This window comes from Microcebus murinus, chromosome 22, assembly GCF_040939455.1.
Source record: "Microcebus murinus isolate Inina chromosome 22, M.murinus_Inina_mat1.0, whole genome shotgun sequence".
NCBI classification, from domain to species: domain Eukaryota; kingdom Metazoa; phylum Chordata; class Mammalia; order Primates; family Cheirogaleidae; genus Microcebus; species Microcebus murinus.
Genome location: NC_134125.1, coordinates 823954 through 842128, shown reverse-complemented (window position 1 = coordinate 842128; position 18175 = coordinate 823954). Strand labels below are relative to the sequence as shown.

The 18175-nt window shown below is 44.5% G+C and overlaps 1 protein-coding gene across 6 annotated transcripts in view; it reads left to right on the top strand.

The window, feature by feature from the left end:
- LOC105879464 (E1A-binding protein p400) overlaps window positions 1–18175 on the top strand; it is a 99017-nt gene that overhangs the window by 2916 nt on the left and 77926 nt on the right. For all 6 annotated transcript variants that reach the window (XM_075996405.1, XM_075996403.1, XM_075996407.1 and 3 more), the window contains exon 2: window positions 3569–4938. In XM_075996405.1, the coding sequence (XP_075852520.1) occupies window positions 3604–4938 (1335 nt within the window). In that variant the 5' untranslated portion in view covers window positions 3569–3603. The remainder of the gene's footprint in view (window positions 1–3568; window positions 4939–18175) is intronic.

The following is an 18175-nucleotide window of genomic DNA, read 5'->3' as shown; positions in this document are numbered from 1 at the left end:
GCAGTTTTTGGGATATGAACCCCTTTGAAATCTTCCTATGTCTCCCCAAATTGCTCCCTGATTCCCTGCAGCAGTGTTAAGATTACCAGTTGTCTGACTTAGTGTCTTGGCTGCGTGAATCTAGGGAAATGTTTGTTTTAGTCTGTATTGCAGTGTTTAGTAGCAAGGCTGGTCGTCTTCCTCTAAGTTAGTTAAGTAGATGTTTTTCTTTTGTGAACTCTTTCTTCTTGTGTCTAATTCTTTTTTTTTTTTTGGAGACAGAGTCTCACTCTGTTGCCCAGGCTAGAGTGAGTGCCGTGGCATCAGCCTAGCTCACAGCAACCTCAAACTCCTGGGCTCAAGCAATCCTGCTGCCTCAGTCTCCCGAGTAGCTGGGACTACAGGCATTTGCCACCATGCCTGGATAATTTTTTCTATATATTTTTAGTTGTCCAATTAATTTCTTTATATTTATAGTAGAGACGGGGTCTTGCTCTTGCTCAGGCTGGTTTCGAACTCCTGACCTCGAGCGATCCTCCTGCCTCGGCCTCCCAGAGTGCTAGGATTACAGACGTGAGCCACCACGCCCGGCCTTTAATTCATTTTTATGCTGGCATTTTAGTGTTTTCTTTTATCAGTTTGTATGAGTGCTTTGCTTTTTATAGTACTGGGAATAGCCCTTTGTTGTAATTACTTCAATTATCTTCCAAGATATTTGGTTTTAAATTTTGATGATTTAGATTTCGAAGGTTTTAAAATATTTCATTTCTTTTTTTTCTTCCTCTCATTTATTTATTTATTTATTTATTTATAGAAACAGGGTTTTGCTCTTGCTCAGGCTGGTCTCGAACTCCTTTTTTTTTTTTTTTTTTTTTTTTGAGACAGAGTCTCACTCTCTTGCCCTGGGTAGAGTGCCTAAAGAGCTAGGCGTCAGCCTAGCCCACAGCAACCTCAATCTCCTAGGCTAATTTTTTCTATATATTTTTTTAGTTGGCCAATTAATTTCTTTCTATTTTTAGTAGAGGCCGGGTCTCGCTCTTGCTGAGGCTGGTTTCAAACTCCAGACCTTGAGCAATCCTCCCACCTGTGCCTCCCAGAGTGTTAGGATTATAGGCTAAGCCACCTTGCAGGGCCTCTAGGAATGTATTCTAAGGAAACAACCCTGGTAGCCTGCCTGTGTTAATTCTATCTTTGTTGCCAGTTCCACCTTGATCTCTTGTCATAATGCTTGTTTAAAAAGATAAGGAACCAAAAGCTTATTTTGAAAGTAATTGTAACTAAGAGCCCCCATACCCAATACATGTGCCTCACAGCACCCCGCCTCCCAGGCTCTCTGTGGGGGGTGGGGTGTGCACATGGGTTTGTAATTAAAGCTGCTCCTTTCTGTGGTCCTCTTTTCCCCCTTAAGATCTTTTTGCTGAACCGGGAGCGGCTTAGGTCTGTAATCCTAGCACTCTGGGAGGCCGAGGCAGGAGGCTTGCTTGAGCTCAGGAATTCGAGACCAGCCTGAGCAAGAGTGAGATCCTGTCTCTGCTATAAATAGAAAGAAATTAGCCAAACAACTAAAAATAGAAAACAATTAGCCGGGTGGCCCGAGCCTGTAGTCCCAGCTACTGGGGAGGCTGAGGCAGGAGGATCGCTTGAGCCCAGGAGATTGAGGTTGCTGTGAGCTAGGCTGATGCCACGGCACTCTAGCCCAGGTATCAGAGTGAGACTCTGTCTCAAAAAAAAGGATCTTTTGCTGTGGCTTTGGCCCTTGTCTTCTGACTCCGTCTTCAGACACTGACCATCTGAGCAGAACACGCCTTTGTCCTGCTAGTTTAAATAGGCACATATTCGTTAATGTTAGGAATATAGTTGTGCATTGATAAATTCTGTAGTTTTTGGTTTCATGTGTACCTGTATTTCAGCCAGGGACCGTAAGAGCCTTGGAAGTTTTGTAACTTCTTTAGGTTCGTCGTCCATTTCTCATAGAGACAACCGGTGGTGATGCCCTTGAGATGAAAGGGGCTCCCCCTAGTCTTGGAGGGAACCGGAAGGGGCTCGGTCCCTGTCCAGCCAGACTCGGGGTGGAAGGCACCCGAGGAGACAGGCAGCTGGGTGTCAGGTCGGACTTCAGCAGTCTCAGTGATGGGCTGGCGTCTGCAGTGGGACTCAGTGTGGATGGGGACGTTGGGGTGGTGCGGTGTCCAGCTTGCTGGCCACTTGCTCAGTTGTGCTGTTTTCTCCATCTGCTTCTCTAGAAAATCTGAATGGGGTTCATGACACAAACTCCTTCATGACAGAAATGCTCCTTCATGACAGAAATCAGCTGGATCTGAGCAGCAGCTGCACTCTTTTTACATAGGACGTCGTCCCCCATTTCTTGGAGCCCTGGCCCTGAGCCGGTGTTGGTACTGTTGCGGTTGCACGACCTCCTACAGCAACCCGGCCACAGTGGGGACAGCAGACGGAGGGCTGCCGTGGTGGTGGTGGTTGTCCTCAGCTTCAGCCGCTCCCCTGTCTGCAGACACTGTGCTGCTCGCCCAGGGCTGATGTGGCCTCAGGCCACGCTGTCCTGGGCGCTGACTTTCCTCCAGGGTCCCTTCCGCGCGCCCACCTCTGCCTCTCGCCCACGTGCACCAAGCAGCAGCTTCTCTGAAACTGTGCTGCGACCTCCTTGGGAGTTTGCAGACCCCCGAAGGGGGCTCTCCCAGTGAGAGCCAGGCCTGGGTCATTTCTCTTCTTTATCCCTTTGAGACCTCCTTCTGGAAGTTTCTCCTCTTCCTGTGCTCTTGCTGAGAACATTGAGGTCTGAGGCCATTCGCTGCCTTCTGCTCCAGGACTGCATTTCGTGTTTTATCCCAGCTCTGGGCACAGGCTGGTGGCCTCCCGGGGCAATGACTGTGTCAGCCCTCCTGTCTCCACTCTCCTGCGGTAGCAGAGGCTCAGCCGAGGCTGGGCGCGTGTGTCCACAGCCTGGCAGCCTGGACGTCAGTGAGAACTGCCGGAGAGGGAGGCTTGAGTGTCTGCTCCTGGGGGGGCAGTCCTGCTCACATCCCTGCGGCAGTGGTCGCTGAATGCCTGCTGGGCGCCGGGTGGCAGTGAGCAGGAGGCCCTCCCTACACGGGAGAGGCAGAGCAGCCAGGAAAGGGCCTCCTGGTCCAGAGTCTGGGTCTGGGTTCAGATCCTGCTCTGTGGCTCAGTCTCCTGACCCCTCAAGTGGGGCAGGAGCAGTGCCTACCTCACCGGCGGTGTGGGGACTCCAGGGACGAGGCTCAGCCTGCTCAGGTTAGCCGTCACCAGTGATGCCTGGGACGCTCTGCATTGGCCGGCTTGGCTCACCTGCCACCCAGCCAGGCCAAGTTCCAGGCCCGCCGCACAGCAGTGACGGAGGAGGCAGGTTTTCTGTCTGTATCGACGGAGGTGTCTCCAGTGACCTTTCCCGGCTTTGGTGTGAGTTGGTAAGACGCTCTGGCGTTTAACTCAGATGCCGGTGGGAACTCCCTTTATGGTGCCTTTATAGCGCCATTAAATGGTAATCATACTAAGTGGTAATCCAACGATCGTATATGCCTTTAAGTGACTTGACTTTAATTTTGATTTTTAGGAGAACATTGCATTGGATAAAAAAGGGAGGCAATAATGCACCATGGCAGCGGCCCTCAGAATGTCCAGCACCAGTTGCAGAGGACGAGGTCCTTCACCGGCAATGAGGGAGAGGAGCAGCCGGCTCACCCAAATCTACCCCCCTCCCCTGCTGCACCCTTCGCCCCCTCGGCCAGCCCCTCTGCACCCCAGTCCCCCGGTTACCAGATCCAGCAGCTGATGAGTCGGAGTCCGGTGGCCGGGCAGAACGTGAACATCACCCTGCAGAGCGTGGGCCCGGTCGTCGCAGGAAACCAGCAGATCACGCTGGCCCCTCTGCCGCTCCCCAGCCCCACCTCCCCAGGGTTCCAGTTCAGCGCACAGCCGAGGCGGTTTGAGCATGGGTCTCCGTCGTACATTCAAGTCACTTCTCCCCTGTCCCAGCAGGTCCAGACGCAGAGCCCCACGCAGCCCACCCCCGGGCCAGGACCGGCCCTGCCGAGTGTGCGTGCGGGCGCCCCCGGCCCCGGGCTGGGCATCTGCAGCAGCAGTCCCACAGGGGGGTTCGTGGACGCCAGCGTGCTCGTGAGACAGATCAGCCTGAGCCCGTCCAGTGGGGGGCACTTCGTGTTTCAGGAAGGCTCGGGACTCACCCAGATCGCCCAGGGAGCCCAGGTGCAGCTCCAGCACACGGGAACCCCCATGGTGGCGCGAGAGCGGAGACTGTCACAGCCTCATGCACAGCCGGGTGGCACCATCCACCACTTGGGACCCCAGAGCCCCGTGGCCGCCGGTGGGGCCGGCCTGCAGCCCCTGGCCAGCTCGGGCCACATCGCCACGGCCAGCCTGCCCCCCCAGATCAGCAGCATCATCCAGGGCCAGCTGATCCAGCAGCAGCAGGTGCTGCAGGGGCAGCCGCTGGCCAGACCTCTGGGCTTCGACAGGCCCCCCGGCGTGCTGCTGCCCGGGGTCGGGGGCACGTCGGCGTTCGGGATGACGTCCCCGCCCCCACCCACCAGTCCGTCCAGGACCGCCATGCCCCCGGGCCTTTCCAGCCTTCCGCTCGCGTCCTCGGGGAGCACCGGAGTGAGGAAGGCCCCCAAGAAGTTAGAGGAGATCCCGCCGGCGTCTCAGGAGATGGCGCAGATGAGGAAGCAGTGCCTGGATTACCACCACAGAGAGATGGAGGCTCTGAAGGAGGTCTTCAAGGAATACTTGATCGAACTGTTCTTCCTGCAACATTTTCAAGGGAATATGATGGATTTCTTAGCTTTCAAGAAGAAACATTACGCCCCGTTACAAGCCTATCTTAGGCAGAATGATTTAGACATCGAAGAGGAGGAGGAGGAGGAGGAAGAGGAGGAGGAAAAGTCTGAGGTCATCAATGATGAGGTAAGAAACAGTAGTTTGATGACCTGCATGAAGCAAATTAGAGTCTGTGTAACAGTAAATTAAAAAGTAACTTGTGAACCTGGGGTATTTTTAAGATTTTGATTTTGTGAGGATTTGATTCCTTAGTAAAACTGAAGGCGTCTTTTGCTTTCTTCCTTCGTGGGGAGGAAGAGCTGTCGAGCACAGTGTGTGTCAGAGGAGCAGACTGGCGCTGCGATCGGTATGCGTCCAGCACCCCGTGTTTTCCTTGGAACCAAGGGCTCCTCTCGGCTGCAGCAAGCCTGGCCGAGTTCTCTTGCGTGTGCGCCGGCGGGCACTGGCTGACGCCGCAGCAGGCAGAGGTTCCGAGCCCTGCCTGGGCCGAGGCCACACGTGTGACGCTTCGCACCTTTCGGCTGGTTCCCCAGTTTCACATTTTACTTCTGTAGGTCTCTCCGTAAATATGACATCAGCATGGGTTTCAGAGAGATGTATTTTTTTAAATCTCCAGGGTTTTATAGTATGCCAGCCATAAGTATAAACCACTAGATATATTTGTATGGAATCTTCATGATTAAAATACAGTTATGGCAAAAAGCTGTGAGAATGTTTTCAGTTTTTAGATGTCTCAGATTTGAGGTCATATTTTAAACTTGCAAATAACTATTGAGTGATATTTCAGATACGAGCTAATTTTTAGACAGTGTACTTTTTGGGTGCCTGGAATGGGTGCATAATCAGTCCCCTGAGATTTCTCGATACCCGAGATCCTTTTATTTGTCCTTCCTGAAAAGCAGGGCGGTAGGGAGTTGTACTGTGATGCACTGTATTCTGTGCCTCTGTCTTGTGTAGTGTATACTATGTCGGTGGAGCTTACTTTGTTTAACAATGTAGCTAAAATGAATTTTTGCCAGCTCTTCTGCAAAGAAATCAGCTTTTGGTGAACAGAAGCTAGTCTCTTTGCTCAAGCAGTCCTCAGTGACAGTTATGAATATATCTGTTTGGCTTTGCCATTTGTGTTTTCTTAACATCCTTTCCAGGATGTACCATTTTTGTTTTTCAGAACGTGCATATGATTATTTTGAGGATTTCATTCCTATTGTCCTGAAATATAAAAATTCTATTCTATTTGTTACACCCATGTTGTCTGTAAGCTCAGCCTCCCCATCTATGCTCACCAAGAAGAGTAAGTTCCTCATGACCTCCTGCTGGGACAGACCTTTATCTGACCCTGCACTCGATGGAGGGCGGTCATGCACGCTGCCTGTGAAGTGTGCTTGAGGCCTGTCTGCCATTCCCATTTTCACAATTTGAAGTAGCTGAGTCCAAGGACATTGCACTTTGATGTAAATTGGAGTTCCTGCAAGATTGGCAGTTGAGTTAGGTTGTTGTGTTATAAATCTGTCAGTTCAGTGTCCTTTAACAGGATTTGATGCAGAAACATTCCATTTTTAAACACCAAACATGAGTGAGCTATCAGCAATAAGATTCTAACAAAATTTTGAGCAGTCTTAAAAATTATGTTGCCTTTTTTTCTCAAAATATCTCCTCTCAGGTAAAGGTTGTGACAGGAAAGGATGGGCAGACTGGGACCCCCGTTGCTATAGCAACCCAGCTTCCGCCAAAGGTTTCTGCTGCTTTTTCATCCCAGCAGCAACCGTTCCAGGTACTTGTCCGTGGTTCTCAAATGTAGTTTCATCCCAGACTTTTCCTTCATCCAGATATTTTAACCTTCAATTTACTACTTGCTCTTCAGCATTTTTTTTCCAGAGCCCATTCCTTATTTTTAAATAGTAAAAAAGTCTTCCTGCATATAAAATTACAAAGTTAAATTGCATGAGTAAATGACAACGCAGATCTTAGTGCATTATTTTTCCATGTACTTGCAATGCACTAGTAGCTTTTAGCATGCATGTCATCTAATGCTTACAGTCCTGTTGGGTGTGTGCTCAGGGTTCCTTGTGTGCTGTGTTGTATGTACATGTTGGTTCTTTCTTGTGTCTTTTATCTGTATCTTGAGAACAGTGCAAAACAGAACAAAAAACGATTTAAGCCGGGGATAACTTGGTATTTTCCATAGCTAGAGGAAATGCTAAGGTGGAATACGCCTCTGAAATCGTTGGGACCATTGGTTTCTAAATGGATAAGTGAATGCAAACCGAGTATTCTTAATTTTTTTTGAAAATCAGTCAGTGTACATAAGTAATGCCAAGAATTTAAAAATATAGGCCAAATTCTACTACTTTGAAATAAATTGTGCTAGGTTCTGAAAGTTTCATCCTTATTTTTTTGTCGTTATTTTAAATTTTGATATAATTTCAAATGTACATAAAAGTTGCAATAATTATATTAAAAACTTCCCTTATATCCTTTACCCAAATTTACCAACTCTTAGCTTTGTGCCCCATTTGCATTATTTTCATTCTCGCTGCTATAAATACATCACATCACATCACATCACATCACATCACATCACATCACATCACATCACATCACATCATACCATACCCCTTTATTCCTAAATACATCAACATACAGTAGGTGGGGGCAGTGTCTCACTTAACCACAGTACAGTGATCAAAATTAGGAAGTTTAACTGTAATACGGTAACGTATTCTAATCCACAGTTTATATTCAAATTTCATCTTTGACCTGATGACCTTTTTAGTGTTTTTCCCCCAGTCCAAGACCCAGTCCAGGGTCACCCACTGTGTTTAGTTTTCATGCTTCTCTGTTCTTCTTTCCTTTTTTTTATGTTTTTTTTTTTTAGTTGGCTAATTAATTTCTTTCTATTTTTTAGTAGAGACAGGGTCTCACTCTTGCTCAGGCTGTTTCGAACTCCTGACCTTGAGCGATCCACCTGCCTTGGCCTCCCAAAGTTCTAGGATTACAGACGTGAGCTACCACGCCCTGGCCTCCCTCTGGTCTTCTTTAATCTGGGCCAATTTCTTAGTCTGTCATGACCTTGACATTTTTTGAAGGGTATACACCAGTAGTTTTGTAGAATTGCCTTTGATATGGGATGGTCTGATGTTTTTTTGTGCCATGTTGGGATCGGGTACTTTTGAGAAGAGTGACACCGAAGTGACAATGTGTCCATCTCAGAGCATTGTGTCAGGAGGCTGTAGTGTCATTTCGTCCCGTAACTGATAATGGTAACTTTGACCACTTGCTCAGGGTGGTTTCTACCAGGCTTGTGCAGTGGAGATTTAGTTATTTTTCCTTTTGTAAATGATGACCAGTTTGGGGAAGATGCTTTGAGACTGTGTAAATATCCTGTACCTTTAAACTTTTACCCACTAAATTTAGCATCAATTGATGAATCGTGCCTCAATCAATTATTATTGTGAAGATTCCAAAACGAATTTTAAACTCTATCATTCCTTCTATGTTTTTTTTTTTTTATTTTTTTTTTTATTTTTTTTTGAGACAGAGTCTCACTCTGTTGCCCAGGCTAGGGTGAGTGCCGTGGCGTCAGCCTGGCTCACAGCAACCTCAATCTCCTGGGCTCAGCGATCCTCCTGCCTCAGCCTCCCGAGTAGCTGGGACTACAGGCATGCGCCACCATGCCCGGCTAATTTTTTGTATATATATTTTTAGTTGGTCAATTAATTTATTTCTATTTTTGGTAGAGACAGGGTCTCGCTCAGGCTGGTTTCGAACTCCTGACCTTGAGCGATCCGCCCGCCTCGGCCTCCCAAAGTGCTAGGATTACAGGCGTGAGCCACCACGCCCGGCCCTTCTATGTTTTTTTTTTTTTTTTTTTTTTTGAGACAGAGTCTCACTTTGTTGTCCAGGCTAGAGTGAGTGCCGTGGCGTCAGCCTAGCTCACAGCAACCTCAAACTCCTGGGCTTGAGTGATCCTTCTGCCTCAGCCTCCCGAGTAGCTGGGACTACAGGCATGCGCCACCATGCCCGGCTAATTTTTTTTTTTTTATATATATATCAGTTGGCCAATTAATTTCTTTCTATTTATAGTAGAGACGGGGTCTCGCTCTTGCTCAGGCTGGTTTTGAACTCCTGACCTTGAGCAATCCGCCCGCCTCGGCCTCCCAAGAGCTAGGATTACAGGCGTGAGCCACAGCGCCCGGCCCTTCTATGTTTTTTAATTGGTATCTACTGTAATGATCTTAACCTTTTTTCTTCCATTTTTATATTCATTCATATATGGATTCTTATTTCAATAATATGTCACTATCAGTATTTGCTTATATTTATTTAAACTTATTTAGTTTACTTTCAGTAAAATTCGCTCTTTGTTGGCCTATACTTCTATAAGTTTTGACAAATCCATAGGGTTGTGTAGCCACCACCACAGGAAACAGTTCTACCAACCCCCCAAAAGTTCCCTCTTGCTGCCTCTCTTTACTCACCCTCCCCACCCCTCCTTCCTCCTCCCCTGTTCTCATCTCTGTGACTTGGCTGTTTCTGGAATGAGCAAGTGGAATCAAGTGTGTGTTACCTCAGTCTGGCTTCTTTGACTTAGCAGAATGCGCTGGAGATTTGCCCACTTTGTTGAATGTACCGATAGTTCTTTTTGTTGCCGAGTGGTATCCTGTTGTGTAAACGTACCCAGCTTGTTTATCCATCCAACCTTTTAGCGATGTTTGGGTTGTTTTCAGTTTTTGGAACTTATGAATAAAGCTGCTATAAATGTTCACATACAGTTTTTTGTGCGAACATAGGCATTCATTTCAGTTGGGTGAATACCTAGGAGTCAGATTGCTGGGTTGTATTTTAGCTATGTGTTCAACTTTGTTAAGAAACTGCCAAACTTTCCCAGAGTGCCTATATTGTTTTGTGTTCCCAGCAGCAAGGTGTAGCAGTGCCTGTTGTTTTGCTTCCTCCTTAGTACTTGTTACTGTCAGTTTTCTTTTTTAGTCATTCTAATAGGTATGTAGTGGTTTTGGTTTGTATATCCATAAAGATTAATGAAGTTGAGCATCTTCTCATGTGCTGTTTGTATGTCGCACCCATTTTTTCATTGAGTTATTTTATTATTGTTGCATTTGAAAGTTCTTTGCATGATATAGATTTGTTTTTTGTTAGCTGTATGATCTGCAAATATTTTGTCCCAGTGTTTGCCTTGTCTTTTTTTCTGTCAACACTATTTTTTCCAGAGCAAAAGTTTTAAATTTTGATGAAGTGCAGTTTATCATTGTTTTCTTTTATGGATGGTGTTTTTGATATTGTATCTAAAACTCTTTGCTCATTCCCAGGTCACAAAATGTTCCCCTATGTTTTCTTCTGGAAGTTTTGTAGTTTTACATTTAGATCTGTGATCCATTTTGAGCAAAGTGTTGTATAACGTGGCAAACACAGGAATACTCATTTGCACGTGCACGTGAATACCCAGCTGTTCCATTACCAGTTTTGGAAAGGACTGTCCTGTATATGTTGGCTTGACTTTGCAGCTCCGTCAAAACCAGGGATCCTATCTGTTTGTTCCTGTTTCAGGATCCGCTTCTCTTCCACTGAGCTGTGTGTCTGTCTTCTGCCAGGGCCACCTGTCCCCATGACTAGAGCTTGGTAGTATGTTTTCAAGTCAGGTAGTGTGAGTTCTCCAACTTTGCTCTTCTTTTTCAAAATTATTTTGGTCATTTTGATTCCTTTCCCTTTTCGTATAAATTTTAGAATCAGCTTGTTGACACCTGTAAGGTCTCCTGCTGGGATTTTGATTGGGATTGCATTGAGTCTGTTAACCAGTGTGGGGAGAAGTGATATCTTGACAATATCGAGTCTTCCAGTCCCTGAGTGTGGTATGTCTCTCCATTTATTTAGGTCTTCTTTGATTTCTTTCTCCAGCATTTTGTAATTTTTCAGCATACCAGTTCTCTATATATTTTAGTAGATTTATACCTATGTATTCCTATTTTTCTGCAGTATTATAAATAATACTTAAAATTTTTTTTCCAGCTGTTCATTGCAAGTATACAGAAATACAGTTGCAACCTTGCTGAATTCATTTATTTGTTTTAGGAGCTTTTTGTAAATTCCATCGATATTCTACCTAGAGAATCATGTTTGCAAATAGATAAAGTTTATTTTTTCTTCTCTCATCTATATGCTCTTTATTTCTTTTTCTTGCTTTATTGCAAGAAAAAGGGAAGGGCCTCCAGTGTGATGCTGAATAGAAGTGGTGAGGACAGACATCCTCACCTTCTTCCTATCTTGGGGAAAGCATTTAGTTTGTCACCCTTGAGTGTCATGTTAGCTGCAGATTTTGCAGCTGTCCTTTCTCAGGTCAAGGAGATTACCTTTGATTCCTGGTATTTATCGTGAATGGGTATTGAATTTTGTCAAATACTATTTCTGCATCTATTGACATGATAAGTGATTCTTTAGTCTGTAAAAATGGTGAATTATATTGAGATATATTCTAAAAACAGGGAATACAGAGATCTTTAGTGTTGCGATCTGCTGAGTTTTGACAAATGGGTTGTCAGCAGTTTTGACAAATGGGTACACCATGTGACCTGCGCGGTGGTTGGGATGTCCGTCTCCACCACGCCGTTGGGTTTCCTGGTGCTTCTTGCCAGGCATCTGCTGCTCAGCCCCAACCCCCAACTGTTCTGTTATTTATTCTGATGCTCATGTTATCTGTGATTGATCAATTGGAGCCACTTCAAGCTGACTCTAGTGTACTTTTGACATGTCCCTGTCATTTTCTGAGCACTTCCTTACTTTCTGACATAAGATGTTTAAGGTTCATCTTCTGTATGCCTCGATCCAGCCCAGGAATCAGCCTTTTCTTCAAGGAGCCTGGTTTCTTTTAGTGGGGAATATTAATTTGATTCTACTGTTTAGGCACTTGTTGTGATGAGTTTGTTACAATTGATGATAACTCTTAAATTAGAGATTGTTAGAAAATTTGTTGGGGGGGCATCTTTACTGTTACTGCGTAGAGTAATGCAATATGTTAATGCATTTATAGGCCACACTGATAAATATCTGCATAAGAGCAGGGGACGGTAGAAGGCCAGGAGTGCTTATAAACACGTGAAAAAGAGGCACAGTCTCCACAGTGCAAATGAAACCACTCAGACTTACTATGACACTATCCTGATCCATGGGAATTAATTTGGGTGGAATCTATTGCTACAGATCCTTGTGGTTCTCATCTACTTTTTTTTTTTTTTTTTTTTTTTTTGAGACAGAGTCTCGCTTTGTTGCCTAGGCTAGAGTGAGTGCCGTGGTGTCAGCCTAGCTCACAGCAACCTCAAACTCCTGGGCTCAAGCAATCCTGCTGCCTCAGCCTCCCAAGTAGCTGGGACTACAGGCATGTGCCACCATGCCCGGCTAATATTTTTCTATATATATTAGTTGGCCAATTAGTTTCTTTCTATTTATAGTAGAGACGGGGTCTCGCTCTTGCTCAGGCTGGTTTCGAACTCCTGACCTCGAGCAATCCGCCCGCCTCCGCCTCCCAGAGAGCTAGGATTACAGGCGTGAGCCACCGCGCCCGGCCTCTCATCTACTTTTGATGAGACTGTAGCTTGTTTAGTCATTTGGAAGCATTTTGCATCCTCTGGCAAAGGTGAGCAGTGAGCCTTTGGCCCAGCAGTGTGTGCTAGGGTGTTTGTGCGATTGTATGTGTGCGCCAGAGCACACATGCAGTAACGCTTCTAGTGGCACTGCGAGAGCCCCAAACTGGAAAGAGCCACAGTGTCCCTTGGCAGTGGGATGGATCGGTGGCTTGTGCACATCCACACAGAGGAGGACTGATCAGAGTGGATCCTGGCTGCACGTGCATCTGTGCAGGTAACCCAGCAATGTGACGAGGGGCAGAGGTGACAGAGGAGCACAAATGTCGGGTTCCTTTCATGTCACAGTCACTAGTGAGCAGAACCAGAGGTTGGGTAACGGTAAATCCATAGGTGATAGCATTATAAGGAGATGTTTTTTTCCAGCTCTGTTGAGGTATAATTGACAAAGCTGTATATAAGTAAATTGTACAGAGTGATTTGATATAGTGAAATGATTACCATAATTAAGTTAATTAACATATCCAGTGCCTCCACTTTTTTTTTTTTTTTTTGGTGAGAATGGTTAAGGACTCTTTTAGCAAATTCCAAATGTACAATACAGTATTATTAACTATAGTTACCATACTGTACATTAGATCTCCAGAACTTATGGTTGAAAGTTGTACCCTTTGACTGACATCTCCCTGTTCCCCACTCTCCAGCTCTGGCAACCACTCTTGTTTCTAGTAGTTCGACTGTTTTTTTAAGATTGCACATGTGAGCGACACCATGCAGCATTTGTATTTCTCTCACTTGCTCACTGAGCATAATGCCCTCCAGGTTCATCTGTGCTGTTGTAAATGGTGGGATTTCCCTTTTCTTTTCTTTTTTGGGACAGAGTCTCACTCTGTTGCCTGGGCTAGAGTGCCGTGGCGTCAGCCTAGCTCACAGCAACCTCACATTCTCGGGCTCAAGCAATCCTCTGTCTCAGCCTCCCAAGTAGCAGGGACTACAGGCATGCACCACCATGCCCGGCTAATTTTTTCTATTTTTAGTTGTTTGGCTAATTTCTTTCTATTTATAGTAAAGGCGGGGTCTCACTCTTGCTCAGGCTGGTCTCGATCTCCTGAGCTCAAGCAATCCTCCCGCCTTGGCCTCCCAAAGTGCTAGGATTACAGGTGTGAGCCGCCGTGCTCTCGGTCTGCCTTTTCTTTTTTTTTTTTTTTTCTTTTTCTTTTTTTTTTTTTTTTAAGACTAGTCAAGTGCAGTAGTGAGGAGGGGGGAAAGTAGTAGAACAAGGAGTTCAATCTGTAACTGACTGTGAACAATCACGTGAGATAACTCACTACCTTCGGACCAGCCGGCCTGCCTTTTCTTAATTGACTGAAGAATATCCCATTGCATATGTGCAATGTGTACATTTTCTTTATCCACTCGTCCATGTGGATTCCGTATCCTGGCTGTTGGGATAGTGCTGCAGTGAAGGTGGGGGTGCAGGTACTTCTTCCAGACACTGTTTCCTTTCCTTTGGGTGTATACTGGGGCATCTGAGAAATAGGATTGCTGGGTTATATGGTAGTTTCATTTTTAATTTTTTGAGGAACCTTCATGCTGTTTTCCATGACAGCTGTGTTAATTTACACTCCCCCAGTGGCATGCAAGGGTTCTGTAGAGACATGTTTAACATAGTCTGGTAGTGAGTACCTTAGTGGGCGAGGGGTGCATGGAGTTTTTAAGGCATGAGTAATATTTTTATGTTTTATTTTTATATTTTATGTGATCAGTACATAGTGATCGCTTTATTGTTACTATTTTAAATTATATGTATGTGTTTTTCCATTTTCCTTCTCAACATTGTATTATGAAACTTTTCAAACAAAAAATTGAATGATTTTTTTGGGGAATGATATCCTACTATTTCAATTCTATGATTAATTTTATTATGACTTTAAAGTCACATACATATCTTTTATAATTTATTTTGTATGTATATTTTATAATAAATTATAAGACTGAAAGAGGAAAACCAAGGAGCCTCCATTTTGAGTTACAAATTTTCAAGGCAAATACTAGTGAATGTCTAAGCAAGTAAGAGTTGAAATGAAAAACATCCTTTCTTTGAGGGGGAAAAAAAAACTCAGTATGAGTTTTATTATTTACAGCCAATTGTAGAATTTTTTAATTGACTAATTTATGTTGACTAGTGAAATTCCAGAAATAAATTCAGAATTCTCTCTATTATATGTGTATTAATTTCTGTTTCCAAAATATTTTCAGGTGGTAGTATTGAGAGCAGAGCTATTGTACACAAAATACAGACAGACATGTGCACATTTATTTATAAAAGAACCATTCTAAATTGAGTTTTTTCCAGTCATTTTCCTGTTAGAGAAAATAATTATCCATAATGCCATCATCCTAATACGATGACATTTTATATTATGTTACTGTATATACCAGTTGAAACAAGTGTATTTATACTTTTTTGTTTTGCTATTTTGTTTAACAAATAGTCTTTTATGTTTCATTCACTTTTAATAGTTGTTAGTGTAACACCTGCGAGTACGCCAAGAACCGGAGGACTGTGATTCACTTAGCCATTTCTCTGATTCTGGCTGTGTCTTTCCTGTTTAGAAATAATTCTTAGGGGCATGGGTGCCTTCACAGTGCTCACCGTGCGTCACTTTGCGTTCAGCTAAAACTGCTGCTAGATGTAGGCATGTGGTCTCAGTTTTGTCGTTGTGGTTTTGCCAGCCCTGAGAAGAGTTTAACACATAGTTTCAGGATGAGTTTTGTTATTTGCAAACAGTTGTAGGATTTTTATGATGAACTAGAGTTTAATGCAAATTAAACTCTAGATATAAATCTAGAGTGCACAGTATTGTAGGTATTATTAATATTTTCTGTTTCCAAAAGGTCCTGGGGTGGTATTATTGAGTACAGTTATTGTATACATAATAATACTGATATTATAGTTATTTATATTTTATAAAACTATCCTGATTTGGAGAGTTTTCTTCAGTGACTATAATATTAGAGAAGATGAAGAGTTATTTATGGTTCTGTGATCTTAACCCAATTATTGGTTTTTTTTTTTTTTGAAGTCTTTAATATTTCCTTTTCCTTTTCCTTTCCCTTTCCCTTTCCCTTTTCCTTTCCCTTTCCCTTTTCCTTTCCCTTCCCTTTCCCTTCCCTTCCCTTCCCTTCCCCCTCCCCCTCCCCTTTCCCTTTTTCCCTTTCCCTTTCCCTCCGTCCCGTCCTTTCCTTTCCCCTGTCCTTTCCTTTCCCCTGTCCTTTCCTTTCCCCTGTCCTTTCCTGTCTGGCTCTGTTGACCAGGTTAGAGTGCTGTGGCATCAGCCTAGCTCACAGCAACCTCGAACTCCTGGGCTCACGCAATCCTTCTACCTAAGCCTCCCAAGTAGCTGGGACTATAGATATGCACCACCATGCCCGGCTAATTTTATATATATATATATTTTTTTTTTTTTTAGTTGTCCAGATAATTTCTGTATTTTTTTTTTTTTTTTTTGAGACAGAGTTTCGCTTTGTTGCTCAGGCTAGAGTGAGTGCTGTGGCATCAGCTTAGCTCACAGCAACCTCAAACTCCTGGGCTCAAGCAATCCTGCTGCCTCAGCCTCCTGAGTAGCTGAGACTACAGGCATGTGCCACCATGCCCGGCTAATTTTTTCTATATATATTAGTTGGCCAATTAATTTCTTTCTATTTATAGTAGAGACGGGGTCTCGCTCTTGCTCAGGCTGGTTTCGAACTCCTGACCTTAAGCAATCCGCCCGCCTCGGCCTCCCAGAGTGCTAGGATTACAGGCGTGAGCCACCACGCCTGGCCTAATATTTTATATTCAATTATGTATAGAACAACTAGGCAGAAGATCAACAAGAAAATAGACTTGAACAACACCATAAACCAACTAGACCTAATAAACATTTATACCAACTATTGTTTTTTATAGTATGTTGTATACGTGTTCATATTTTTATGTGTACAGTTAAAAGTTTATAGGTATAAAGTGGCATCTTAACTTGTTTTAATATACATACTTTTTAAGAGAGAACACACAGGTTTTTTTGCTTTCCTCGGTTGCCCTCTTCCAAGGTTAAATGTAGAGGGGACTTCTTTTAGGATATTGAGTTAAGAGCGACCCGAGGTCACCTAGTCCCCCACACTTACAGGTGTGTCCTTTCAATGTATTCAGGGAGTACCTGGACTCCATCCTGTCCTTTCAGTGACTGAGTGCCTAGTCGTACAGGGCGTGGTTCCAGTTAGGTTAAAGTTCGTTTATTTAATTATTTGTTTCTATTAGTTGGTCAGAAATTTGCCTTCTAGTAATCACAAACTACTGCTGACACAGCAGACTGCAACACTGAAGATCTCTGTATTCCCTGTCTTTAGAATATATCTTGATTTAATATAATTCACCATTTTTACAGACTAAAGAATCACTTATCAGCCGGGCGAGGTGGCTCATGCCTGTAATCCTAGCACTCTGGGAGACCGAGGTGGGCAGATTGCTCAAGGTCAGGAGTTCGAAACCAGCCTGAGCAAGAGCAAGATCCCCGTCTCTACTATAAATAGAAAGAAATTAATTGGCCAACTAAAAATATATGGAAAAAATTAGCTGGGCATGGTGGCACGTGCCTATAGTCCCAGCTACTCGGGAGGCTGAGGCAGGAGGATGGCTTGAGCCCAGGAGTTTGAGGTTGCTGTGAGCTAGGGTGACGCCACGGCACTATAGCCCAGGCAACAGAATGAGGTTCTTTTTCTCTCAAAAAAAAATTATAATAATGGATTTTAGTTAAAATCAAGTTTATATCTTAAAAACAGTATCCTTACCAATAAAATATTCATGAAGACTGAATAAGATAAAATTAACTGTCATTTTGAAAACCGGAGATGAGTGTTCACTGCACCTGGAGCAGTTCCCGTGTCTTCTGCGGGGCATGGTGGCAAGTGGGACCTGCACCTCCCAAGTCCCCTGGGAGAGGCCACAGCACCAGCCACGGTGGCGGGGAAGAGGAGAGCATGGACCTTCCTCCTTTGCCTTTTGATGAAGTCCAGTTTATCAGTTTTCCATATGGATATCTAGTTTCCCAGCACCCTTTGTTGAAAAGACTTTCCATTCCCCATGGAATTGAATTGCTTTGGAGCCTTTTGAAAATCACGTGGTTGTGTGAGGATGGGTCTGTTTCTTGGCACTCTGCTCCGTTCTTTCCATCTGACTGCTGGTCCTTACGCCAGCGCCACGCCGTCCTGTTTTGGGGAGCCTTGGGGTGTGCCTCTAAGTCAGGTCCTTCACTTGGTGCTTCTCTTTCTGTTTTCAAGTTCACTTTCTCCATCTCTGCACTGCTGTTAAGCCTCTCTAACGAGTTTTCTTTTTTGTTTTTTTTTTGAGACAGAGTCTTGCTTTGTTGCCCAGGCTAGAGTGAGTGCCGTGGCGTCAGCCTAGCTCACAGCAACCTCAAACTCCTGGCCTCAAGCCATCTTCCTGCCTCAGCCTCCCGAGTAGCTGGGACTACAGGCATGCACCACCATGCCCGGCTAATTTCTTCTATATATTTTAGTTGGCCAATTAATTTCTTTCTATTTATAGTAGAGACAGGGTCTTGCTTTTGCTCAGGCTGGTTTCAAACTCCTGACCTCGAGCAATCCGCCCGCCTCGGCCTCCCAGAGTGCTAGGATTACAGGCGTGAGGCACCACGCCCGGTCTCCAACAAGTTTTGTATTTCACATGTTTTATTTTCCCATTCTAGAATCTCCATTTGGCTCTCTTTAAA